Here is a 27,577-nt window from a genome sequence, read left to right on the forward strand (position 1 = left end):
TACTGAATATTTTATGTCTTAGGCGACGCATTCACAGAGTATATGTGACAAAGGTGGTACTTTGGGGGCGCATGGCCTTTCCTGAGGCACAAAACCTCTTTGGCTTTGTTTTGCGACGTTGTTATCATATCCTTCCAGCGTGAGGCTACCTTTGAGGCTTCCCAACTATTGATTACCTGTTTTATGTGGTTTTTTGTAGTCCACAATCTGGTTGGGGTCCAATAAAGGGCGTTTTTGCTGCCTCTTTGGCCAGCTTGTGCGCCTTTTCATTGCCCTCAATGTTTCTGTGACCTGGAATCTATCATAGAGTGTGAAGTCACTCGTGTAGGCCTAAATTGCATTGATGGCGGCCCGACTATCTGTGAAAATGTTTATGGATGCACTTTTCTGTCTTTTTTCTAGGTTCAAAACAGTTCAGAAATGTATAGCAAGAACTTCTGCTTGAAAAATAGTTATGTCCGAGCTGAAGGGCAATTTAATGTGGCTATTTATCTAGTCTATAGATGTAACTATTTCATTTATAAAGTTTAATTGAATTGGAGTAGAAAATTGTAATAATACGGTAAAACCAGTTAGAATTAATAAAAAAAGTTGTTAATCTGTAATTTTAATATTCAATAACATTTGTTGTTAACTTCACGTTGGTTTATATTAATACTCCTACTATATATTTATGATTATATACATATATATATAAATATAACCTTACACATGTTTGTTATTTCAAGGATTTACTACGTTGTACGGAAAATTAAATAAACAATATTACGAAAACATTGCGATAACACAAAACAGTCTATTACAAACAGAAGAGATTACTATATTAAAAAGTAGGCTTAAAAACAATTGATAAAAAAATGACTGTTATCAAAACAAAAGGATAAAAACAAAAGTATGCAATTAGAAGGTTGAAAGCATCGTCGCGTTGCCGTCACGCTGTCTAAAAGCAGCTCGAATCCTTTTTTACAACCCTCAAATCAGCGCCATCTGACCACGAGTCCTTGCGTTACGTTATCCTTTTCTGTCAGCTGGTTGAAAGAGGTGAACACGGTGTCACAGGACAAGTAATTTTCAGTTCAGTTTTTCTCATTGGAAAGTGAACGACAACCGAACCGGTTGGTTTTTAAAGTTGCGGTGATGACGAGGTTTTTTTTTTATGAACGTGTTTCGAAAAGTTTAAGGTAAGATTGTTGAAACGAATCGTACGCAAAAATTTTTCTTAGATAAAAGGTATGATTTGTTTTTATAACGTATGATTAACACTGTAAAATTTAAATGAAGTTGCAAATGAGTTTTTGAAACGTGTCATTCATTTCCGGTCGTTTATTTCGAAACGATTGCGTTATTTATGACCATCGCTGGTTAAATTTAGACTCGCGCTTACGATTTCAATGTTGTTTCCGTCGATACTGATTGTATATTCTTACATAATAATCAATAGCTATTATAAATGCTCAAATCATAATAATTTGAATTAATAAAAAAATATGTATTAATATTATTTTAATGTAAAATGTGTGTATTTGACACCGTGGGTCTTAAAACGTTTCGAATATATCCTTGTAGTGTCAATGAACTATTTTGGAGGGGGAACTTTTAACTTTACAATATGAACACTTTAATTTAACCATTTAATTTATAGGTAAATTGGTCAATTAGATCATTGACACGAAAAACACGTGATGGCTTTAAATTTGTCTGGTCAAAGTATTTTCTTTTCAACATGAATTTGAATTACTCAAAGTTCGTTCTATTCTAATATTTTGAATTTCAAACAATATTTTTAGGTTGAAGAGATTATTAGGTGTAAAATGTGGACCATTAGCCAGAAAATAATGATTACATGCTCATAGTTGCAATGAGTTATAACAATTGTGTGCCTGTAATCATGTCTTGGATGTCTATGGCCAATCTTGGCAGGTTCAAGAACATGGGTGTGGATGTATATTTATGTCCTTTATTAAGTAAATTCAATTCTTGCTGTGTAAATTCGAAACTGGAGAGATTAGTTGTTGTCCTTGAATGAAACTGATGAATATGTGGAACTATGTTAAATGAGGAAGTGGTTATTTTCTGTCGTCTTTCATTTCTCAATCTTAAAATTACAATAATTAAATTACAATAAGTTATGGCGTCGTGTTATGCCGTATAAATAATATAAATAAATTTTTGAAATGATCTACAATTTTTTCGAATTTTGCAATTTTCGCTGATTAAGTTTTAAAAATTCGTATAAAATCCATTTCTTGGAATATGACTATGAAAATTCCCCAAAGTGTTAATAAAAGTGTCCTCTTTCCAATGAACCAACCCGTTTTGAAAAATAACTTTTGGTTTTTGAGAAAACAATATTTGAAGTTTTGATAAAATTTTCGATGTTGCAATTTTCATCGATAATTTTCAAAATTCGCTATAAAATTAATTTCTTGAAGGATCCTTGTGGAAATATCACCAATTATTAATTAAAGTACCCTCTTTTTAATGCAAAAAGCAGTTTTGAAAAATCACTTTTAGTTTTTGAGAAATAAAATTTTGAAATGATCGACAATTTTTTCGAATTTTGCAATTTTCGCCGATTAAGTTTTAAAAATTCGTATAAAATCCACTTCTTGGAATATGAGTATGAAAATTTCCCAAAGTGTTAATAAAAGTGTCCTATTTCCAATGAACAAACCCGTTTTGAAAAATAACTTTTGGTTTTTGAAAAAACAATATTTGAAGTTTTGATAAAATTTTCGATGTTGCAATTTTCATTGATAATTTTCAAAATTCGCTATAAAATTAATTTCTTGAAGGATCCTTGTGGAAATATTACCAATTATTAATTAAAATATCCTCTTTATAATGCAACAAGTCGTTTTGAAAAATCGCTTTTAGTTTTTGAGAAATAAATTTTTGAAATGATCGACAATTTTTTCAAATTTTGCAATTTTCGCCGATTAAGTTTTAAAAATTCGTATAAAATCCACTTTTTGGAATATGAGTATGAAAATTTCCCAAAGTGTTAATAAAAGTGTCCTCTTTCCAATGAACCAACCCGTTTTGAAAAATAACTTTTGGTTTTTGAGAAAACAATATTTGAAGTTTTGATAAAATTTTCGATGTTGCAATTTTCATCGATAATTTTCAAAATTCGCTATACAATTAAGTTCTTGAAGGATCCTTGTGGAAATATCACCAATTATTAATTAAAGTACCTTCTTTTTAATGCAACAAGCCGTTTTAAAAAATCGCTTTTAGTTTTTGAGAAATAAATTTTTGAAATGATCGACAATTTTTTCGAATTTTGCAATTTTCGCCGATTAAGTTTTAAAAATTCGTATAAAATCCACTTCTTGGAATATGACTATGAAAATTCCCCAAAGTGTTAATAAAAGTGTCCTCTTTCCAATGAACCAACCCGTTTTGAAAAATAACTTTTAGTTTTTGAGAAAACAATATTTGAAGTTTTGATAAAATTTTCGATGTTGCAATTTTCATCGATAATTTTCAAAATTCGCTATAAAATTAATTTCTTGAAGGATCCTTGTGGAAATATCACCAATTATTAATTAAAGTATCCTCTTTTTAATGCAAAAAGCCGTTTTGAAAAATCACTTTCAGTTCTTGAGAAATAAATTTTTGAAATGATCGACAATTTTTTCGAATTTTGCAATTTTCGCCGATTAAGTTTTAAAAATTCGTATAAAATCCATTTCTTGGAATATGAGTATGAAAATTTCCCAAAGTGTTAATAAAAGTGTCCTCTTTCCAATGAACCAACCCGTTTTGAAAAATAACTTTTAGTTTTTGAGAAAACAATATTTGAAGTTTTGATAAAATTTTCGATGTTGCAGTTTTCATCGATAATTTTCAAAATTCGCTATAAAATTAATTTCTTGAAGGATCCTTGTGGAAATATCACCAATTATTAATTAAAGTATCCTCTTTTTAATGCAACAAGTCGTTTTGAAAAATCGCTTTTAGTTTTTGAGAAATAAATTTTTGAAATGATCGACAATTTTTTCCAATTTTGCAATTTTCGCCGATTAAGTTTTAAAAATTCGTATAAAATCCACTTCTTGGAATATGAGTATGAAAATTTCCCAAAGTGTTAATAAAAGTGTCCTCTTTCCAATGAACCAACCCGTTTTGAAAAATAACTTTTAGTTTTTGAGAAAACAATATTTGAAGTTTTGATAAAATTTTCGATGTTGCAATTTTCATCGATAATTTTCAAAATTCGCTATAAAATTAATTTCTTGAAGGATCCTTGTGGAAATATCACCAATTATTAATTAAAATATCCTCTTTTTAATGCAACAAGTCGTTTTGAAAAATCGCTTTTAGTTTTTGAGAAATAAATTTTTGAAATGATCGATAATTTTTTCGAATTTTGCAATTTTCGCCGATTAAGTTTTAAAAATTCGTATAAAATCCACTTCTTGGAATATGAGTATGAAAATTTCCCAAAGTGTTAATAAAAGTGTCCTCTTTCCAATGAACCAACCCGTTTTGAAAAATAACTTTTAGTTTTTGAGAAAACAATATTTGAAGTTTTGATAAAATTTTCGATGTTGCAATTTTCACCGATAATTTTCGAAATTCGCTATAAAATTAATTTCTTGAAGGATCCTTGTGGAAATATCACCAATTATTAATTAAAATATCCTCTTTTTAATGCAACAAGTCGTTTTGAAAAATCGCTTTTAGTTTTTGAGAAATAAATTTTTGAAATGATTGACAATTTTTTCGAATTTTGCAATTTTCGCCGATTAAGTTTTAAAAATTCGTATAAAATCCACTTCTTGGAATATGACTATGAAAATTCCCCAAAGTGTTAATAAAAGTGTCCTCTTTCCAATGAACCAACCCGTTTTGAAAAATAACTTTTGGTTTTTGAGAAAACAATATTTGAAATTTTGATAAAATTTTCGATGTTGCAATTTTCATTGATAATTTTCAAAATTCGCTATAAAATTAATTTCTTGAAGGATCCTTGTGGAAATATTACCAATTATTAATTAAAGTATCCTCTTTTTAATGCAACAAGTCGTTTTGAAAAATCGCTTTTAGTTTTTGAGAAATAAATTTTTGAAATGATCTACAATTTTTTCGAATTTTGTAATTTTCGCCGATTAAGTTTTAAAAATTCGTATAATATCCATTTCTTGGAATGAGTATGAAAATTTCCCAAAGTCTTAATAAACGTGTCCTCTTTCCAATGAACAAACCCGTTTTGAAAAATAACTTTTAGTTTTTGAGAAAACAATATTTGAAGTTTTGATAAAAGTTTCGATGTTGCAATTTTCATCGATAATTTTCAAAATTCGCTATATAATTAATTTCTTGAAGGATCCTTGTGGAAATATCACCAATTATTAATTAAAGTATCCTCTTTTTAATGCAACAAGTCGTTTTGGATCTTTCTTGGATCGAAATAATTTGACATATCTTATCAAATTTCTTATTAATTTCCCTATCCGTTCCACACTAATTAATATCATATCAACTCCAAACTGATTATGACATTGCTGCGCATCTTGAATACAACATGTAAATCTAAAACGCATGTTTATATACTCTCAAGTCATCAAGGAATTTGATTTATGACTAATTTTTGTGTAAAAACATTCTAATACTATAATAAGAATCGATTGATATTAAAGCCGTCATAATCCTTTTTAACGCGTAAAGTAGATTAAAACATTTTATTATTACGTAAATTTCGCATAATGATAACAATGGGTTCATAATTTAATCGTTTGTATAGGAATTGCTGTTTTATTTTAAATTCTTGTAATTAATGAGATATAGGCTTCCCTTCACCTTGTTTACGTTCTGGGACGTTACTGCGGATGATAATATTACTTTATCACCTTTATTGTTGATTGTAAAGTGATTTAAATTACATTAACGTAATAAATTGACGTTTATGTTATATTTCACAGAAATGCAACGTTTAATTCTTAAAAGGTGACTCATGGTTTTCTCAAACGCGACTTTATTTTTGGCACAATTCCAACTTTTTCTTTCCTTTCTGCTTTTCTATCTTTGACTTGTTGTTACCGTTGAAATCTTCTACGAGCAACCTATATTACTTAAGTAGTAAAGTTTTAATTTAGAATTTGAACCGCTTTTGTAATATCACATAATATGCGGAATCTATGAAATCCAGTGCTTGGAAGGAAATGTTCCAACCTACTTGTGGAGTGTTCAAACATTCTTGGGATGTTATTATACCACCAGGAATTTCATCTATACACCTAAATTTCTGGATTAAATTACTGAGGTAATATTATTGAGGTTATTGTTGCGTGAACTAAATTAAAACCTAATCACTTGAGAATCTTTACAAAAAAAAAATGATACCAAAGTGTCCTCGGGCGATATACGAACGAGCTTTTTTTCTTTCTTCCTCTAATAAAAAAAGCTCTCCACCAGATGAATCCTTATATCGATCCTGCGAGAGAGGAAAGGCCTATGACCCCCTCGTTTCACTTTATATCTTCACCTGGACGCTCCATAAACTTCTGGGACCATCGTTTATTGCTTAACCTAGGCTATCATTCCAACGTGCGCCTCGAGATTAGCACGGCTTAAAGCTTGAAACTTTCAAATATAACGTCGGTTTTTCGGAGTTTTATGAACGAAACGATTTCAAATCGATTTAATCTCGAACTGAAATGTAATATTGAGTATTGAAAATGATTTCAAATATTGTAAACAGATAAAAGGTTTAAGCTTAATTTATTGTTATCATTATCTTTTGATTTGATTCATTTAAAAAGTAATGGATCTGATTTTAAAAAATTCAATTTAAATGCGTAAGTTATTTTTAATAGAATGTTCTTGTAGTTGACTATCTAAATATACTTCGTCGTTAAAGTCCCATCAGCTAACGTTTTACATAAGAGAACGTTGTGTATATCTTATATGTTCAGGAGTATCTTTTATCAGTTTATTTTTGCTTTTGAGAGTGGCGGGGGTAATTAGAATATTTCGCGCGCATCATATAGGTTAAGTGTACGCGTGGTAAGTAACACCACGTGGTGTAAAAAATTATCTTAAATTAATTAGTACTAATAGATAATTTTTTTTTTTGAGATATATGTTTTGTTACAGCATGTTGCGATCGTAGTTGGAAATTTTTCATAGCAAAGAAACATGTTTTCTCGCGGGGATTACCTTCTGGAGGATAAAAATGGTGTTGTCGTCCAAAAGGGTAAGTATCCCGCGAAAGAGTTTGACCTGAAAGCTCGGATTATGACCGTTGCGTCGTCCTATCGATTACTTTCTTTTTTTCTTTTCTTTTTATCGCCCGCACGCTTTCGTGATACCGAAAATAGCGAAAGGTTAAATCAGTTTAGATAATTACCGGTTCACTCTTGCATGCATGCTAAAAACGATGTTATTTTCGAATACTAAGTGTTTTGTTTATCTCATCGGTTATCATAAAAAAACAATGTACGAGAATAATTCAACAACAGTTATTGAAACTGTTGACTAAGATTAGATACACTATATCGATACGATTACAAATTATACATATATTATATAAAATCAAAATTGTTCAAAAATAATCCACAATATGGTAATTTGACATGTAGGGCCGAGCTGCCGAGGCAGAAGAGAGTATTTAACCTTGACCATAAAAATCCTGTTTTTTTTTTAAATGCAAACGTGTTACTTAAACGCCGAGGCTGCTACTTAAATATGTCACTTAGACTCCGAGATTGTCACTCAACCGAGCCAGGATAGGGTTTTCTGTTACAAATACAAACAGTAAATAAACAGTATACTAATTTGATGTTTAGAGTCCGAGGCAGCTATATTGCCGAGGTAGAGGAGAATATTTGACCATAAACCAGCGATGCACAGACTTATTAAGACTAGGGGCCAGTCGGGCAAATCATGAACTGATGATAATTAAAGACAATAAAGAATTGATAATAATGTATTAAAATTGAAAAAGAATTTATTAATTTGAAGCGTGGCACTGCATAGTGTAATCTTTTTCATATTTGGCTCAAATTTACTTGTAGCAACACGCAAAACTGCTTCCAAGCTATCATTTGCAAGGCGGTTTCGATTTTTTGTTTTATTATTTAGTATTGAAAAAGTTTATTCACATATACAGGGTGTTCCGGTGACTCGGGGCATAAAATTAACCTGCAAAAATGATGACGATTCGTGAAAAAAATTATTATAAAAGCCTTCAAATGGCCAAGATATGGGCCATCAAAGTTCAGAAATTTTAACACATTTTTCTAAATATTTTCAGTACCATTTATGATAGAGCGTTGAAATTTGGTACAGGGTAAACAAATATCAAGCAAAATCATTAAACTAATTTTCACTTTGATTGGGCGGCAACAACCATGCTATACAGGCTGTCCCTAAAATTTGTTTGCTCAGACCTTTTTTGTTCGCTCGTAACCCTACATTTATTTTTGTACTTTTTAATAGAAAATTTATTTTAGAAACTTTTATCACTCTTTGAAAATTTTGATAACATTGACCGTTTTCGAGTTATACGCAAAAATGTTAAGCTTTGATTTCAATCGTAACAAACAAAAAAAGGAAACATATTCCGTAAGATCTGGGTTTGGCGATGATAATTGAAAAACGAACTGAGCTAATAACCATTATTTGCATAAATTTCTAAGTGCAGATTTAGTTAAATCCAGCGTTAATTTATTTTAGTTGAATAAAAGAATGTAATTTCCAAAACGATAAATTTAATTTTCACAGTAACAACAAACAAGAACATAACAAAAATATTAACAAGAACAATAAAATTATAAACAAATAATAATAAATAAAAAAGAAGAAAAAAATACTAAAGCAGATGTTCAAAAACACTGCCTGATATCGCCGTCTTAAATTAAAGCGCACTCTGCGAAGAACATTGATCTCAGTTCGAAGTTGATCAAATGAATCAACAATTCGCAACCTCAGTTGATCAAGTGAAGTTATTTCAACGCAGTAAACTAGCGATTTAACGCGTTCCCATAAATAAAAATCTACAGGTGTAAGATCTGGCGATCGGGGGGCCAACTTATGGGTGCACCTACTCCTCGTTCAATCCACCGTCCCGGAAAACGTTCCCTCAGAAATTCTTGGACAGCCTGTGTGTTATGCGCAGGAGCACCATTATGCATATACCACATTGCTCGCCTTGTGTTTAAAAGAACATCATCTCAAAAATCATCTAATTTCTCTAAATGTCGCCTGTATGTATGTCCATCCAGCCTTGATGGTAAGAAAACGGGTCCAATAATTACATCGCCCACAATGCCAGTCCAAACGTTATGAGAAAATCTCCATTGCGATTTCCAAGTTTTCTTAAATCTTGGATTTTCGTCTGCCCAACTATGTAAATTTCTCAAATTGATGATTCCATCTTTAGAATTCATCTGTAAAAAGTACTTTTTCTAAAAACTGATCATCAATTTGGATTTTGTGCTGCATTATTTGGCAATATGCCAAATGCGCAGACTGGCCAATTGCCCACTGCGATTGCAATATGCATTGACATTGCCCTAATGTCAAAATCATGTCAGTTTGTTCACTAAATGTGTAACTCTCCATTTTGGACACTTAAAATTAATAAAAACTTAACTAACAAAAAACTATCGTTTGTGTTTAAACGACATAAGCAAGTTGACAGCAAGTTGTTTTTTTTAATTGCCATGGCCAACCTTGACTTTTTCGAAGACTTCGTTTTTTAGTGTTACCATTGAAATTGAAGCTTAATATTTTCGCGTATAACTCGAAAACAGTCAATGTTATCAAAATTTTCAAAGAGTGATAAAAGTTTCTAAAATAAATTTTCTATTAAAAAGTACAAAAATAAATGTAGGGTTACGAGCGAACAAAAAAGTTCTGAGCAAACAAATTTTAGGGACAGCCTGTATAGCATGGTTGTCGCCGCCCAATCAAAGTGAAAATTAGTTTAATGATTTTGCTTGATATTTGTTTACCCTGTACCAAATTTCAACGCTCTATCATAAATGGTATTGAAAATATTTAGAAAAATGTGTTAAAATTTCTGAACTTTGATGGCCCATATCTTGGCCATTTGAAGACTTTTATAATAATTTTTTTTCACGAATCGTCATCATTTTTGCTCTACTATATGAGGTTAATTTTATGCCCCGAGTCACCGGAACACCCTGTATAGGTAGAACCAAATAAGCTGGCACATTTCAGAGCGTTTATGCGCAACTCTTTCTACATATTTTTATCAATGCAGCGGTAAAAGTTCTGCAAGTCTCCTTCGTTGAATTTGTTGCGTAAATCTTGGTCGTTTTGAATGTCGATAATTTCTAACTGCATTGACTCTGGCGCATTTTCAACTGAAATAGTGAAAGGATTGCTGAATATGTCCAACAGAGGTTTCACTTTTTTAAACTCCGAAAATCCGTCTTGAAAAGATTGAATCAAAATATCTAGCTTTTCTACATAACTGAAATTAATCGCAGTTTTGTTGAATTTTTTAGCCATTTTCTTATAATTCGGAAAATGATTGTAATTTCCAGAATTCAATGCGATCTGAAAAGTGTCAGCTTGCTTTGAAAGGATGATACATGAGCGTAGAGCTGGGATATCAGTTAATTTTTGCCTTGAGCCGTGTGTTCAAGACATTCAAATGATTTGTAATGTCAACTAAAAAAGCCAAATCACACAACCAATCAGGATTGTTAAGTTCCGGGACATCCTTTTGCTTTTCCGCCAGAAATATTCCAATTTCTTCTATTAAATTTAGAAATCGTTCCAGTGTCAATCCACGACTTAGCCACCTTACTTCTGTATAATACAGTAAATCTCCATATTCGTTTTCGATGTCATGAAGGAATTGTTTGAATTGCCTGTGATTGAGTCCTCGTGATTTTATGAAATTTACAGTCGAAACTACCACTTTCATGACATTTTGAAATTCAATTTTTTTAGAACAGGGGGCTTCTTGGTGTATAATGCAGTGAAACTGCATGAGATCTTCAGCGTTTATGTTTTTTTCTTGCAGATGCTTTTTCAGCAAAGTAATTGACACCAATCATCGAAGGAGCACCGTCAGTCGCAACTCCCGATAATTTTGATAAGTCCAAATCAGTTTTTGAACACTCATCCAAAAGTACATTGAGTATATCAACTCCTTTGGTTTGACCTTTCAATGAACACATTCCTAATAACTCATGACTGACAAAGTGTTGAATAATGAAGCCATTATTCCACAGTTCTGACACAGCCTACTAATAAAAAATTTTTCCTTTTTTTGATTTTTTTTTCAAAATTAAATAGTTGTAGATAAAGTATAGTATTCAACTTGCGTATAATGGATGTTACCCACTCAGATTACTTCATCATTAACTTCATCTTCGTGGGTAACAGCCGCCATTATACGCTTGTTGAATAATATACTATAATAGCCGGTGGTAATAGTTAAATACTTTTTATAGATGTCTACTTTTTCCAGACTACACGATATTGCTTGCAAAATATAGTATACTGTTCGTACAAGACTGGATACTGTCTATAGATGATTAAATACTGCTAATACAAGCCCAGATACTGACTAGAAGACTAGATATTGTTAATGGGGGACTATAGAAGTGTAGTTACTACAGATGACATTACAAAAAATTGTATACTGCTGATGGAAGATTATATAATGTTAATAGAAGCCTAGATACTGCTGTCAAAAGTTTAATGCTGCCGTCAGAACGCGTAATACTGCTGCCAGAAAGCTAGACACTGCTGACAGAAAACTTGATATTGATAATGAAGCACTAAAAACTTTGTGCAGAAGTGTAGTTACTCTAGATGGCATGATACTGCTTGGAAAAACTTGTATGCTGTTGTTACAAAATTAAATACTGCTAATGAAAGTTTAAATAATTCCCACTTCTAACAGAAGACTAGATGGGAATAATGGAAGACTAGATAGTTAGCGCAGAAGTGTATTTACTCCAGACAATATGATACTGCTTGCAAGACTATATACTGCAGGCATCAAATTAGATATTGATAATAGGTATTCTGTAATTTCTTCCTTGGTTCAACGGTAACAATAGCATTACAAGCTAATTATTAACTAATTGAGTCGCATCCGGTGTGAGGCGGGAGGAGGTCTTCGTGTTCATCACTATCTTCCATGTTTTCCTAAGCTCCCAGCCATCTCCTCTGTTGACGTTATTTCTATGTCGATAGATTTCTATGGCTTTTCTTGTCAGCCTTTGGTAATATCTGTTGTCCCTAGCCAGTACCTTTGCTTTGGCCAACGTAAACCTTTCCACAACTACACGATAGTCGGTAGACTCCCGCTCCTTCTAATGGAGTTAGTTTGTCCTTGGCTATTGGGAGTGTGTTCCGAATCTTGTTCACCGTCCCGTATCGCACCACGATGTCGTTTTTCTTGATGTGCTCGACAATTCGTTCCGTCACACCTGAAACAGGGAAGACAGCTTTCTTTCTGCTTTTGCTGCTTGGTGGCCCGGTTGATGTCCCTCGCAGTAATCCCTCGGGAATGAGCTTCTGGCGGAGGCATCCTTGACTGGTACCCTGGTAAAAAGAGACTCAACATCGAAACTTACCAAAATATCCTCAGCATCTAGCTTTATACCCTTTACCGATTTCACAAAATGTGTAGAATCCTTGACATATGATTCCGTGTTTCCTGTAAAAGGAGACAGAATCTTTGCGAGATATTTGACCAACTGGTATGTTGGGGAGTTGATAGCGCTCACGATAGGGCGGAGGGGGACGTCTGGTTTATGAATCTTCGGTAGTCCATAAATTCTTGGTGGTACCGGATTCTGCACAAACAATCCTTTCTGCCGTTCTGCTGGAATTCCTGTGAATTTTATCAGGTCCTTCATTTTCCTTACGATTCTGTCTGTGGGGTCCTTCTTGATCTTTCTGTAGGTGGCTGGGTCCAGTAGGTTCATCATTTTGTCCTCATATTCTTTCTGGTCCATAACAACGGTGGCATTCCCCTTGTCTGCTGGTAATACAACGATTACTGACTTTTCTGTAATAGACCGTAGTGCCTTCTTTTGATTTCCTCTTTCGGGACCTTCTTCGGGGCGATTGTGTAGTTCAATCTTTTAGCGAGCACAGTGGTTTCATCTTTTGTTACTGGGACACTCGATCTGTTGATGACGATTGTTTCTACTGGTAAACTATTACTTTTCTTCTTTTGTATCCGGCGTTCCAGCGATTCAAACTTCTCGATGTGCGTGTCACGGGTCTTCTGGAATTCACCAATTATTCAAAGGGCAATATGATTTGTAATGAAGATTTATCGTTATTCTCAGGTTCTATGTCATTAGTCTAATAACTCTTCTAAGACTTCAAAATCTTGAGTGTTACTCGTATGAATATGAGAAGTTGAGCTGTGGAACTAATATCAGTGGATTCGTCGAGTGCTAATGAAAAAAATTCAATGATCTTAGTTTTTTCAGTTAATTGTTCCGCAATATTACCTGACAAAGTCATAATTCGTCTTTGGATAGTCATACGATTCAGTTGAATTTTCTCAAACTTTTTTGCTGTTTCTGGACACATTTTCTTAGCGGCAATTTCTATGCATTCTTTTACAAAATCCCCATCATTGAAGGGGCGACTTCGCTTTGCTATCATTCGAGAAATTTCATAACTAACTTCTTTAGCTGTTTCTGAACCTTGAATGGGTTTTATAAACATAGCTTGCTGACCAATAAGCTCCCGTCTCAGTTTTATGGACGTCGCTCACAATATCAAAAGAAACAAAGTACTTTAATATTTATTATTTTTCGAATGTACGAGAATATTATTTTTGCTGTCGGTCTGTGCATCTCTGCCATAAACAAATATAAACATTATCTGTTTTTTATTTAAATCAATTGTCAAAGTGTCGTCAAGTTGGTATTGAAAGTAAAAGCGCATGTCGTAACTTTTACTTTAATTGTGTGCCACCACTGTCTATCAAATTTGTTAAGATTGATTAAAAAACAATTTTCATACAATTTTTTTGCTGCTAAATCTACCATAAAAATGTTAAGAAAGGGTGGAACGGGATGTCAACTGTCTAAACGCGAAAAAAACTCTATAATTAGGTATTGTGAAGAAGTACAGACGGAGACACCAAATACGAATTTAAAATATATATGTGATAAAGCTTCACGTATTTTTGATGTATGTGTATTGCACTTGAGTTTTAAAATTAAATTTATATTCAACATAATTGTATTAGGTTCACAGCACGACGGTTTTTAAAATTATTCAAACCTACAAAAAATATCAAACTGTAAAAAAAACCAAAAACACAAGGGCGTTGTAAAATGAACTACAAAACGGATAATAATTTATATTTTATTAAAGAAGAGTTAGGAAGACAAATACAAAAATTGCATGAAAAGAAACAGTATTTTAATCTTAATGATTTACTTAATTTTGCAAGAAATGAATGTGATTTTACTAATGGTAGATCAAAATTACATAAAATTATAAAATCTATGGGATATAGATATAAAAAGATTAGCAATAGGAAAGTGTTAATTGAGCAACCACATATAGTTTCAAAAAGAATTACATTTTTAAAGACATACTTGCAATACCTAGAATCCGGAGAGTATACTTTTGTTTTTCTTGACGAAACTTGGATTTACGAAAATGGCACCCAAGTTTATCAATGGGTAAATGAAAATGAAAGATTCGGTATTCCGTAAAGAGCAGAAGGCGAAGGAAAAAGATTTGCAATCTTTTTGCACTTCGTCAGGGTTTTTGCCAAATTGCGATCTCTTGCTCAGTGACAACACGAAGCACAGAGATTGTCATAAAAATATGACGTCAATTATTTTTATGGAATGGGTGAAAAATCAATTACTTCCAGCATTAAATAATTTGGGATCGAAGTGTGCGGTAGTAATGGATAATGCTCCATATCACTCAAAACAAATCGAGAAAGCTCCAAGTTTCTGCACAAAAAAAAATGATATGAAAAAATGGTTAACTGAACATAATATACAGTTTGAACCAACCTTAAATAAAAAATCGTTATGGGAAATAATCCGTTATTACAAGCCTCAAATTGAAAAATCCTTTGAAATTGACAAATTAATAAGAGACCATGGCCATACTGTTCTTCGCCTTCCTCCATACAATTGCCAATATAATCCCATTGAACTATGTTGGGCGTTCTTAAAAACTTATTACAATAAACATGTTCAGTCCAGCTCGGAGAAAAAGATCTGTCGTGTCAAGGAGACTTGGCAAAAAGCTCTTGGTCATTACACTCCGGAGATGTGGGCAAATAGTGTTCGCCACTGTGAAGAACTACTTAAAAAAGATTGGACAACATTAATGGGAAATTCATTAATAACTGATTTACCTCCTGTCATCATCCAACTAGCGGAAGACTCAGATTCTTCCAGTAATTCTGATTTTTAAACAATATTCAAATTTTAATTATAGCACTTAATTATGTTATCTTAATATATTGCTCACGAGTTTTAACTTCAAAACGTAGATATTAGCCAAGTGACGAGAGATTAGTGGCTTCGTCTTTAAAGTGACAATCAGTGACAACTTCGTTTAGAATATACACAACCTTACTTATTATTTAGTGGAAAATATTATAAAGCGTGGTCATAGAACATGGTATCTAGGGTGGTACAGACCGTTTTTTTATAAAAATTTGACAATGACAATTGATTTAAATAAAAAACAAATTATAATCATAAATTATTAAATTAGATCTATTTTTTATTGTATTAAATTAGTCGCAGTGACAAATATATTTGCATGGTGTAAGTTGACCTTTACACATTATGCGTTATCAATTAACACGTTTTATTTTGAATAGTTTCAATGTCAGCTTTAAATTAAGCCGTGAACCATTCTGACCTAGCTAACCTTTTAAATAGTTTATTGCTTTATTAATTGATCAGATGATTTAAAATAGTCTTATTTGGTTCTAAATCGTGTTGTTTGACCTATACGAACAATTTTTTTTTCAAAGTTGATTGTAGCAATAAATAATTTAATTTTATTATTACAATAGACAGTCATCAAATTGATGACATGGTTATTATTTCTAAGCAACTTAGCACTTTTACACAAAGAAACCTGTACTTGAGTTAGTAAAATCAATTGTTGATAATGCGTAAGAATTTGTTGAAGATTCTACCGGCCCGAGTAGGCATATCTTTGAAGAAAGACAAAGCTATAGACGAGTCGGTTATTCGAAACGCGTTCAACCAACCAACAGCAGACGTTCTTCGGTTGCACCAAACGGTTAGTCGTTTCGGTTGGCGAACTGGTTCTTTTAGAACCCAAGTCTTTCATTGTTAAAACGATTTTTTAACTGACCATTTTTATTTTGAATAAAATTTTGTGATTAGGTGAAACGAGTGAAAAAACGGCTTTACAACAACCGGTAAAGTTACAGCCGTCTTGGGAGGAAGCTAATTTACCGGAAGAAGAACTCAATTTTCAAAAGATGAGTATGGATGAGGCTAGTTTACAACTTAATGCGCCCAAAGATCGGTATCAATTGGTTTATTGGATCTTTTTGTTGCACGGAATTGGTGTGTTGACCCCGTGGAACATGTTTATTACAGCAAACGATGTAAGTTTGAATTATTCAATATATATTATTAGTTATGCAAAGTCGAACAATTCTAATTTATAATATATAGTAAAATATGATTAGAAAGGATAATATACCATAACTTTAACAGCTTGTTGAGGTAGACTTTTTTAGACCTTGAACTCTTACGAATTTTAGATTAGGATATGAAAAACGATTTGTTGTGTATCGAGTCCGTTTACATAAACAACATCGTTTATTTTTTGATAATAAATCTTTCGCGTACTTTGCCGTTACAATAAATGAAGTTTCGATAATTTTCTAACTTTAATTTAAATACCTCGAGAAATGTATCATCAAACCAGTTTATATTGCGCCAGTTTCTTTGATTATATATAATATGGATTGAGCTAACGAGAGAGATAGCTTGCGCAAGGTGATCGAACCGAGATAGACATAGAAGCGTACTGCCATATAATGGGTGTACTGATAGAAGTGAGATAGATATAGAAGCGTACTGACATATAATATATCTATCTTTGTTACACTTTCACATTATCGCTTTCCATCTGCGTCTATTCACCTTGAGCAACATTTTTGTTAGTAGATATATTCAGTTAGCTCAATCCATATTATATATAATCAAAGGCCAGTTTTCATTTTTAATGCCATAGCTCAGCGTTTCTCAACGTTTCAGTATTTGGGCCCCAATTTTCAATAACAATTTTTATGGCGCCCCCCTACCTTTCTTTTGCGTCATTTGTTTAAAAATTTTGGCAGCAGCCAGCATGAAACCTAATAAACTTAGACGCCATTTGGAAACACTTCATAGTGAGTACGTTAACAAGCCCCGAGAATTCTTTGAATTAAAATTAGTCATATATATGAAGAGCAAATATCATTCTTCAAAAAAACTTTGTTTGTGAACGAAAAAGTTTTACTTGCCTCTTACAAACTATCATATAAAATAGCCAGATATAAAAGGCCTCACACCATTGGTGAAGACCTTATTCTGCCAGTATGTTTAGAGATAATTTTGCCAAACAATTACAATTCATACCTCTTTCAAATTATACTGTTGTCTGCCGAATTGGTGATATAGCCGAAGATGTACAGCATCAGCTTCTTGAAAAGTTGTGTGACAAATTGTTTTCGATTCAGCTTGACGAGATAGCAATAAAGACGCTCATTTAATTGCCTATGTCTGATTTTGTGATCGTATATCGGTAGTAGAAGAACTACTTTTCTGCATACGTAGAGAACTCAAAGCAAAAGCACTCGCTTTGTTTGATATTTTAAATGATTTTATTAATGAGGCAAACATAGAGTGGAAGAATATGCACCAATGGTGATTCTACAATGTGTGGAAGATTTCAAAGCGTACAAGCACTTGTGAAACAAAAATCTCCGCAATGTGACTGCACCTATTGTATGATCCACAGAAAAGCATCGCGTGGGAAATTTCTACAACGTGTTTATGAGTTAAAAGAGGAAATTGCCAATTTTCAAGAAGAGGAAAACCGCCTGGAAGCCAAAAAGTTTCGAGATGCTTTATTTGTGATGAAATTGGTTATATATTCGAGAAATTAAATACCCTGAATCTACAACTCCAAGGAGCAAACACACATATGTTGGATAGCAGTGATAAAGTTAGTGCATTCTGTAGAAATTTGGAGCTGTGGAGCAGAAATGTGAAACAAAAAAAACTAGAAATGTTCGCAAATGTGAATGAGTGTGTCAAAACATACAAGGAAGAAGAACAGTATGTGACAGTTGTTTTTGTAACAATAGCAAGTCATTTAGCCATGTTGACATAGAATTTTGAAAAGTATTTTCTTGCTGACGACAAATTGGTAGCAAGTTACGAGTGGGTTCGAACTACTCACGAAGGTCTCTCAACTGCAGAAGAAGAAATCTTCATACACTCTACTGCAAGGGGCGAAATTTAGTAATAGAGAGAATTTAGTAATAAAACTCTCTTTGAATTTTGGGCGGGAGTGGATGATGCATTTTCTCCACTGAAAACAAGAGCATTTCGTATATTATTGCCATTTTCAACATCCTACCTTTGTGAAGCCGGATTTTCTGCGGTGGCTGCTTTAAAGACAAAATATAGGACTCGACTGAATATAGGTCAAAGAACTGAGAGTGGCTATTTGTAATATAAAACCTTCTTTTGAAAAACTTTGCTGTGCGAGACAGGCCCAAGGGAGTCACTAATAATTATAATCATTACAGCTACTTTTAATTTAGTACTGATGAGTCTATTATTAGTTTCATTTGGCATTTGACAGTGCCTACTGATACAATCATATTTATAGTAATTAAATACATAGGTAGTAGTACGAGTGTATTAGTTTAAATGTGTACTGTACTTACTTAAGTTTTTTGAATGTCAGAATGACATTAATTTTTTATTAGTAATTATCTTTTTTTTCATTTTGATGTGTTGGCGCCCCCCATGCAGAATTATGACGCCCCCTAGGGGGGCGCGCCCCACAGGTTGAGAAACGCTGCCATAGCTGCTCTATTAGCATGTTATGGTGATTGGGTAGTTGGCTAAAATGTCTCTACAAAACCTATGTGTATCTCGAAGTCTTTTGCAATCAATTGGAGATGTTCGACTTGTTGCAAATTATTTTTTTACGATTTAATTTTTTTTTTTAGTATTTCACAACGTACAAATTAAGTTATGATTACACCGGTCAAAATACAACTTATAGCGACACATTCTTACAAAATTTAGGATTCGCCTCGCAAGTTCCTAACTTAGCCTTTAATTGGCTAAACATTTTTGTAGTCTTGGGGTAAGTTAATTAAAGCTTCATCTCATTTAATTTTTAAGTAGATATCCTTTTAAATTTATTTTAGTGGTAACTTGACAACAAGGATTGTTTGGAGTATATGGGTTGAAGTCATAATTTTTCTTTTTACGATTATTTTAGCAATGATGGATACAAGCGGATGGCCTGGAACGTTTTTTTGGCTAACAATGTGTTCTGTAGTATTACTCAACAGTAATATTAAACATAAATTAATTTAATTTTTATTTTATCATTATTTTATTGTAGTGATGAACGGTGTTTATCAAAATACAATTTTTGGTATGGCCGCAAAACTACCTCCGAAATATACAGGGGCTGTAATTTTGGGTAGTAACATAAGCGGAACGTTCACTGCCATCGTTTCCGTCATTTCGAAATTGGTTTCATCGAACCAAAGGATGGCCGCCATCTATTATTTCATAACGGCTCTATTAGTGCTGTTAGTTTGTTTTGATACGTACTTTGCACTGCCTTTAAACGTAAAAACGTACCTTTCATTTTCGAATTTCGTCAAAAACGTTTGCTTAATGAATATTTCAGAGATTCTACAGGCACCATGAATTGAAAGAGAAACGGGACGCCGAATTGCGAAAAGGAAAAGATACCAAAACTGAAAAAACACCTTATTTGTTGGTTTTTAAACAAGCTTACCCGCAACTATTAAATATTTTTATGGTGTTTTTTGTAACGTTATCTTTATTTCCCGCAGTTCAAGCACGTAAGGTAATATTAAGATTTTTTTAACAAATCTTAATTTTTTTTTGTTTAGGTATTTTAAAAAGCGATGATAACTTCTTTGTACCTGACAATTTATATTCTGATGTTACTTGTTTTTTAACATTTAATATTTGTGCTATGCTTGGTAGTTTTTTTACGAAGTATTTTACCTGGGTAAGTAATCAAAAATTAATTTGATAAATTTCAGTTATTATTTTAACCTTCCATTACACTGTCACTACGGGTGGCTGCCCGCAGGGAGGGGTGTTATCTCCCCTGCTTTGGTCCCTCCTAGTTGACGATCTGATTGCGATAGTCGAAGCCGTTGGTGTAGAAATACAAGCTTATGCTGATGACATTGTCGTTATGGTCAAAGGAACCTGTTTGCCGAGGATATCTAAAGTCCTCCAGGTGACCCTAGATACCATTTGCGCTTGGTGTAAGGGAGAGAACCTCTCAATAAACCCGCAAAAGACAATTGTTGTGCCCTTCACCAGGAAGCGAAAGTTGGATGGACTAATCCGCCCAACTATCCAAGGTGAAGAAATTCGTTTCTCAAAGGAAGTCAAATATCTAGGAGTAATCCTAGACAAAACCCTGTCATGGAATGGACATTTGCAGGGAGTTTTGCACAAAGCTAGACTATCCTTGTGGACTTGTCGCAGTCTTTGTGGAAAAAATTGGGACTGTGGTTAGACCTATGATCACATACGGAGCAGCAGCCTGGTATAGGAAAGTCCGACAGACTTCAGTTATCAGTAAACTTTCACGAATTCAACGAGTAGCTGGATTGGCAATCTCTGGTGCGATAGGCACAACGCCAACTCTAGCAATGGAGGTTCTGCTTGGCCTATCTCCTCTGCATTTGCATATAGAGAAAGTGGCTAGAACAACCATTTACAGATTTAAGCAATATGCTCAAAACTGTTCCGACATGTCCTACCAATAGGCTGCGGAAGACATTATAAGCACTGATACTGTGCTATCAATGCCGTCAGATTTGGCGGTATCACTATCAGTGATTAATGCTCGATACCAGATTGTACTGCCTGAGCGGCAGTCCTGGATCGAAAATGAAAATTCTCTGGTTCGGGCAGACATTTGCTTGTACACAGATGGATCAAAAACGCCTGAAGGGGTAGGAGCAGGAGTATACTGCCAGACACCTCGAATTAAGCAAGCCTACAGCCTGGGTACGTACTGTACTGTATTCCAGGCGGAAGTATTTACTATTGACATGGGTGCTAAAATCCTTCTTGAAAAATGATTGTAAGAGAACATTAAACACATTGAGTTGTGATAACAGAGTCTCTCTGATCTGGGTCCCGGGTCACTCTGGGGTTGCTGGCAATGAAGCGGCAGATAAGCTAGCACAAGATGGCAGCGCTGAAGCGTTTGTGGGGCCGGAACCAGCAGTTGGTGTATCATTTGCGATGGCCAAATATAGGATTGGACTGTGGGCTGAAGAGAGACTTCGCGTACTGTGGACCAGTTCTCCTGGAATGAGACATGCTAAGGTGTTTATTAACATCGCCATTGTCAAACCCGGGAATATTTTAGGACTTGCCCGTAGTAGCATAAAAGTTCTAATGGGTGTTTTTACTGGGCACTGCCGATTAAAAGCACACCTCAACTTGTTGGGTTTAGCCGACGGTCGTAGACCGAGTCGTGTAATCACAAGAGTACTGTAATTATGCTCTAGCCCACGTGTGATATACAGCATTTTATCTGCGAGTGCTAAAAATTACTAAAAAATCAATTTCTTTAAAAAAGTCATCAACAACATGTTTACTCATCTGGAATAAGTGTTTCGAAATGTAAAAACATAACAATTAATGTTTATAATAAATAGTATTGTTTCTCTGTAAGTAGATAGCACTTTTTCTTTTGTATTGTTGCTCGTTTCAATAAATTAAGTCTGTTCTGATTAGGCTAAAAATGCGTTACGTAATGAAACCAGTGCGGTAATGAACTTCATTACGTAACTCAAATCACCTCAAATGCGTGCGGTAATGATGACTTATCCAAGCAGTCGTTGATAATAGTATATTATTCAACAAGCGTATAATAGCGGTTGTTACCCACGAAGATGAAGTTAATCTGTGTAATCTGAGTGGGTAACATCCATTATACGCAAGTTGAATACTATACGTTATCTACAACTATTTAATTTTGAAAAAAAAAAATCAAAGAAAGGAAAAAATAAACTTGATAGACATTTCAGACATAACCTCAATATAAGAAAGCTGTCATTTCTGTTATATTTTTTTTTTTTGATTAGTAGGCCGTGTCAGAACTGTGCAATAATGGCTTCATTATTCAACACTTTGTCAGTCATGAGTAATGCGTGTCATTACCCGTCAAAAATCAAATGTATAACGAATAGATAATTCAATAGTTGTAGATAATAGTATATTATTCAACAAACGTATAATGGCGGCTGTTACCCACGAAGATGAAGTTAATCTATGTAATCTGAGCGGCAGTCCTGGATCGAAAATGAAAATTGTCTGGTTCAGGCAGACATTTGCTTGTACACAGATGGATCAAAAACGCCTGAAGGGGTTAGGAGCAGGAGTATACTGCCAGACACCTCGAATTAAGCAAGCTTACAGCCTGGGTACGTACTGTACTGTATTCCAGGCGGAAGTATTTACTATTGACATGGGTGCTAAAATCCTTCTTGAAAGAGGAGTGAAGAAAACGGTGTCGGCTCTGGTTAATGATTGTAAGAGAACATTAAACACACTGAGTTGTGATAACAGAGTCTCTCTGATCTGGGTCCCGGGTCACTCTGGGGTTGCTGGCAATGAAGCGGCAGATAAGCTAGCACGAGATGGCAGCGCTGAAGCGTTTGTGGGACCGGAACCAGCAGTTGGTGTATCATTTGCGATGGCCAAATATAGGATTGGACTGTGGGCTGAAGAGAGACTTCGCCTACTGTGGACCAGTTCTCCTGGATGTTCAAACCCGGGAATATTTTAGGACTTGCCCGTAGTAGCATAAAAGTTCTAATGGGTGTTTTTACTGGGCACTGCCGATTAAAAGCACACCTCAACTTGTTGGGTTTAGCCGACGATGTTGAATGCCGACTATGTGCGGAGGAAGCAGAGACGGTTGAGCATGTTTTATGCCACTGCCCTGCCGTTAACCGTATCAGATTCTCGATTTTTGGGTCGCAGTTTATCTCCTCAAAAGATCTGAATGACCTTTCGCCGAGCAAGGTATTAATGTTCGTTAAGAGCATTGGACTGCACGGTGAAATTTGATAACGATATCTATCGGGGTACAATAGATCCTTAGGGTCGCGGTGCAAGGTTGGTTGGTCCGCCTACCCGATATGTATTCTATGTAATGTAATGTAATGTACACTGTAACTACAACTAACACTAGACCTAGAAACATTAGGCAAATATAGACTGTGCTTATTACATGATTTATTTTTGTTTTTAGCCCAAACCAAAATATTTATGGATACCAGTAACACTAAGATTTCTTTATATACCTTTTTACCTCTTATGTAATTACAATTTAAAACAGACTCAAAGAACTTTACCAGTTTATATAACAAACGATTGGTTGTATTGGTTTGTTGCGATAACGATGGGTTTAACAAGCGGATATTTTAGTTCACTTGGGATGATGTATGCCCCAGGGTACGTTTTAATTATATCGAAATATTATAATTTATCTGTATTATTATTACAGAACGGTTGAACAACGCTACGCTTCAACAGCTGGAATGTTTGGTGGTGCTGCTTTAATTACCGGAATATTTTGTGGAATTTGTTCGGCGTACTTATGGCCATTAGTTATTACGCATATTGGTGTATAACAAAAATGTCTCGTGTACAATACAGAGTCAGAATGGGAAGTGAACGTGAATTTTGGATAGAGAGCGGCTCTGTATTGTACACGCAAATACCAACAACCGCCTAACAGACTGATAAGGGAAGACGTGAGTGGATGAAGGTGCTATGTAACACGGGAACAATTTTGAGTTATTCGCGTTTAAAGTTTTTTGTTTGGAACTTTTTACTATTTATTTCTTTTATTTCGTTTTTCATATTATATATTCAATTTATTTCAACAACAAAATATATTACAGTATAATAACTTTACAAAATGAAGATAAGTTAAGGAATTACAAGAATGAAAGATGTCATCTAAAGTATTTTATTATCGCGTAAAATATTTTAGTAATAATATTTGTATTCATCATGTACAAATTGCAACTGTTGTTTCAAATTCAGTAACTTTTCTTTAGAAATATTGCCATTTTTTTCCGAAACTCTGTCTGGATAAATACGTCATATTTCTGTAGTCTTTTTATTTTTTAAGCAATTGACAATTTCAAATTCGGTATTTTCATCCAGACATTCCATGTACCCCAAACTTTTCCACCCTAATCCACCTGATACCATCTCAGGTAATACAAACAGCGTCTTCAGTCCACGTAAAAAAATAAGGTTGTTCTTCTTTTGATATGAAATGTATACCAAAATTGTAAAACCACATCTGTCTCAGATAGAAAGCCTTAGATGTGGTTATTCTTGGCAAAGGCATGGTTTGTTGCAGATTCATGGTGAGATAACCAATTTCGTTGTTGCTTTTAGCTTTTAAGCTATCCTTTTTCTGTTCTTCAAACGCCTTTCTGTACCTCTCTTTATGTTCTTCATTGCCGCAAGTGCTGCAAGTGTCGCTCTTAGGTTGTCCAAAAGATAAATTAAATTTTGTAGAAAAAATGTTGCTATATGAACATAATTTTACTATGTACTCTTCTGGAAATTTTTTGGTGCGACATACAACCTGTACATTTTAGCTATATTTAGCAGCGGAGAAAGATACATCTTATTAATATTTTTATTCCTTGAATAATGTGATTGTTCGGCAGGAAATCTTTTTATGTGGTCAACAATGGATTCAACAACTTCAGCTGGCAAGCTGGGCCTTTTATCATGGCAGCCTCTTCTGTCTGGACTTGGAGCTACCTCACCTGATTTCAGCTTTCTCTGAATAACAGCAACTTTTTTTCTACCAATGTTGCAACGTTTGCAAACTTGCGTTTGTGTTGCATTATAAGTTATAAAATATTTAAATGAAAACTGTTTTGGATTTTTAGCTGAAGATCTATGGCGCTGAACGGGGCCAATTTTTATACTTTTGAAAAGTAAAATATTTTTGGAATTCTGATTTGACTTGTAGAAACTTTTAAATATATTTTCTCTTGAGTTGACTTCAAACTTCTCATCGTAATTTAATCTGCAACGATCCGTACACAGTACATTTTTTAGATTTGGACTCTTAGCGGCAATTTCTTTTCCCGTTTGAGAAATATATTTTTCTCCTCGACCTCTTGCAATCCTTGCCGTTTCCCTTTTCCACTTACTTGGATCCCTCTTCCTTTTCATAGCAATCGTTTCTGAAGGAAAAATTATTTGGGGTATCTTCTCCCATTGTGTATTTAGGTATGCCAATACATTTCCTCCACATCAACCGGTACTTTGCAAAAAAGTAAGAATTAATCTACAAAACATCTTTAGACGTTTAAATTACTGCATAAAACACTTAAAAAGCCAAAAATCCTAAAATTCTCAAAATTGTTACATAACCCCTTTATCCACTCGCGTCTTCTAGGAACCAAAAGGGTATCGCGCAATAAGATTCTGGCGCTCAGTTCTTCCACAACAGTAACAAAACAAACACACGGTAGCCTTTTGTAGTAATAATAAGGTACCAAAACATTTAATAAAATAATTGTAGATGAAGTGCGGTGTAAAAAATAAGCTACGTTCTGAAAGAAATAACAATCATTGTATATAAGTAAAAGTTATGTTTTTTTTTTATCAAAATTATTGAATTAATAATGCATAATTTTATAATTTAATTTATGTAGCCGTTTAATATGTACGGGATTGACTGCAGTAAAAATAAAGATATATATTTCTATTGTTACTGTTACAAAAAAGAAATACTTATGATAAAATAATGTTGATTAATGTTTTAGAATTTTCATACATATATTCTTCATAGCTTTTAGCAATATTGTATAAAATTGATAACTTAACATATTTTTACTGAAGTTAACCTATGCTTTAAAAAAAGCAATCTTATAAAATAAACCACTGACCAATACATCTCTTTAAACAACTATTTATACGATAATATCGAACCTCTTCGAATTTCTACAACGTACACTTAATCTTTGAACGCATAACAAAATAATATTTGTTACTCCTAGCTTCGTACATAATATAAGTATTGTTCCATAATTACAAACTGTAACTGTGTATTTTATTGTTAATTTTAAATCGTAAAAACAAACATTTTTATTGATTTCATACAAATAAAATCATAATTGAAAATATATATACATACATATTATTTCATTTCAATCAAACAGGGTCCAGCTGACCAAATCACTAACAGATGTTAATAATTGACGATTGTTTAGATTAAAATAAAAGCTCAAAGGCTGTATAATGAGGTTTATTATTGATTAACTTTGGTGCTATATATGTTTTGCTTAAACATGTTGTAAACGAAACAGATGTAGCATTAAAAGTTGGCTATTTATTTTATAATGATCCCAGAAACATCCTTAATATCTTAGTAGCCGCCTTGATAGATGAACACCTCTCAACCACTCTCACCCCTATTAAAAACTTCATCAAGAGCGCATAAATTCATCAAACCTGTATTTGCAAAAAATTACTCTTACTCTTTTTTGAACCATATCTTTTATATTTTGTTGTAGATGACGTTGCGTAATAGGCCCCATACACCTGCATACATATTGGGCAACCTGATGTTGCGCAACAAAGTGTTGTACAAACATGGTTAGCCATACACTGTGCGCTATTTTATGCAAACCTCAGTTGTATGTGTTGCGTTCATACGGAAACATGCCATCTGACGAAGCGGCCTGTTTAGCTATAATAATTGCTATAACCTCCGAGGATGTTGGTATTAAAAAAAGAAGGAGGAAGAGGAGAGTATGGATGAAAGAGTGGTTGAAGAAAAGATCCCTTTTTAGCCACGCAAATCTCCTCAAGGAACTTCAATTGAGTTCACCACTAGATTACAAAAATTATTTACGAATGGACCCCACTACTTTTGGCGAATTATTGGTAATGATAACACCACTTATAGAAAAACAACATACTATAATGAGAGAAGCAATATCACCCAAGCAAAAGTTATTTGCAACTTTACGATACCTTACTTCTGGGCTTACTTACGAGGGTTTAAAGTTCGAAACAGCAATAGCTGCTCAAACACTTGGAAAGATTATTATAGAGACCTGTGACGCAATCATAAAGGTTTTGAAAAAATATATAAAGGTAAGTAATTATTACTTTATTAACGTTCATTAAAATAACAATACAAATAATATGAACTAAAAATAAACAAAGTAATATAAAACCTGAAAAACTGAAGTTATTTGACTGTTGGGCAACTTTCTCCTACTACAATATATTTA

The 27,577-nt window shown here is 33.6% G+C and overlaps 1 protein-coding gene and 1 long non-coding RNA gene across 3 annotated transcripts; one reads left to right on the plus strand and one right to left on the minus strand.

Annotated features, from left to right (window-relative positions):
- Window positions 1-895: 895 nt before the first annotated feature.
- LOC111418038 (Equilibrative nucleoside transporter 2) lies at window positions 896-26,584 on the plus strand. Of its 2 annotated transcripts, none has more exons than XM_071201589.1 (10): window positions 896-1,181; window positions 7,105-7,204; window positions 16,365-16,591; window positions 19,220-19,359; window positions 19,424-19,569; window positions 19,624-19,856; window positions 19,918-20,095; window positions 20,147-20,268; window positions 23,548-23,750; window positions 23,803-26,584. In XM_071201589.1, exons 2-10 carry the CDS (start codon window positions 7,147-7,149, stop codon window positions 23,927-23,929), a joined length of 1,434 nt encoding a protein of 477 aa, XP_071057690.1. In that variant the 5' UTR covers window positions 896-1,181; window positions 7,105-7,146; the 3' UTR covers window positions 23,930-26,584. The 2 variants fall into 2 exon arrangements, with proteins under 2 accessions (XP_071057690.1, XP_071057691.1); XM_071201590.1 differs by lacking the exon at window positions 896-1,181 and adding an exon at window positions 6,136-6,271.
- Window positions 13,995-15,680, minus strand: LOC139432781 (uncharacterized). Its single transcript, XR_011642453.1, has 3 exons — window positions 15,353-15,680; window positions 15,003-15,297; window positions 13,995-14,939 (listed from the first exon to the last, which is right to left on the minus strand). It is a non-coding gene; the product is annotated as an uncharacterized lncRNA (long non-coding RNA).
- Window positions 26,585-27,577: the final 993 nt, after the last annotated feature.

The sequence above is a fragment of the Onthophagus taurus genome, chromosome 2 (genome assembly GCF_036711975.1).
Source record: "Onthophagus taurus isolate NC chromosome 2, IU_Otau_3.0, whole genome shotgun sequence".
In the NCBI taxonomy this organism is placed as follows: domain Eukaryota; kingdom Metazoa; phylum Arthropoda; class Insecta; order Coleoptera; family Scarabaeidae; genus Onthophagus; species Onthophagus taurus.

What these genes read in the sequence shown, in the direction of transcription:
- LOC111418038 (XM_071201589.1), top strand. Translation starts at nt 7,147, where the DNA reads ATGTTTTCTCGCGGGGATTACCTTCTGGAGGATAAAAATGGTGTTGTC. An exon ending in TGGTGTTGTCGTCCAAAAGG is followed by an intron (nt 7,205 to 16,364) that starts GTAAGTATCCCG and finishes TTTTGTGATTAG; the next exon opens with GTGAAACGAGTGAAAAAACG. An exon ending in ATTTCCCGCAGTTCAAGCAC is followed by an intron (nt 20,096 to 20,146) that starts GTAAGGTAATAT and finishes TTTTTTGTTTAG; the next exon opens with GTATTTTAAAAAGCGATGAT.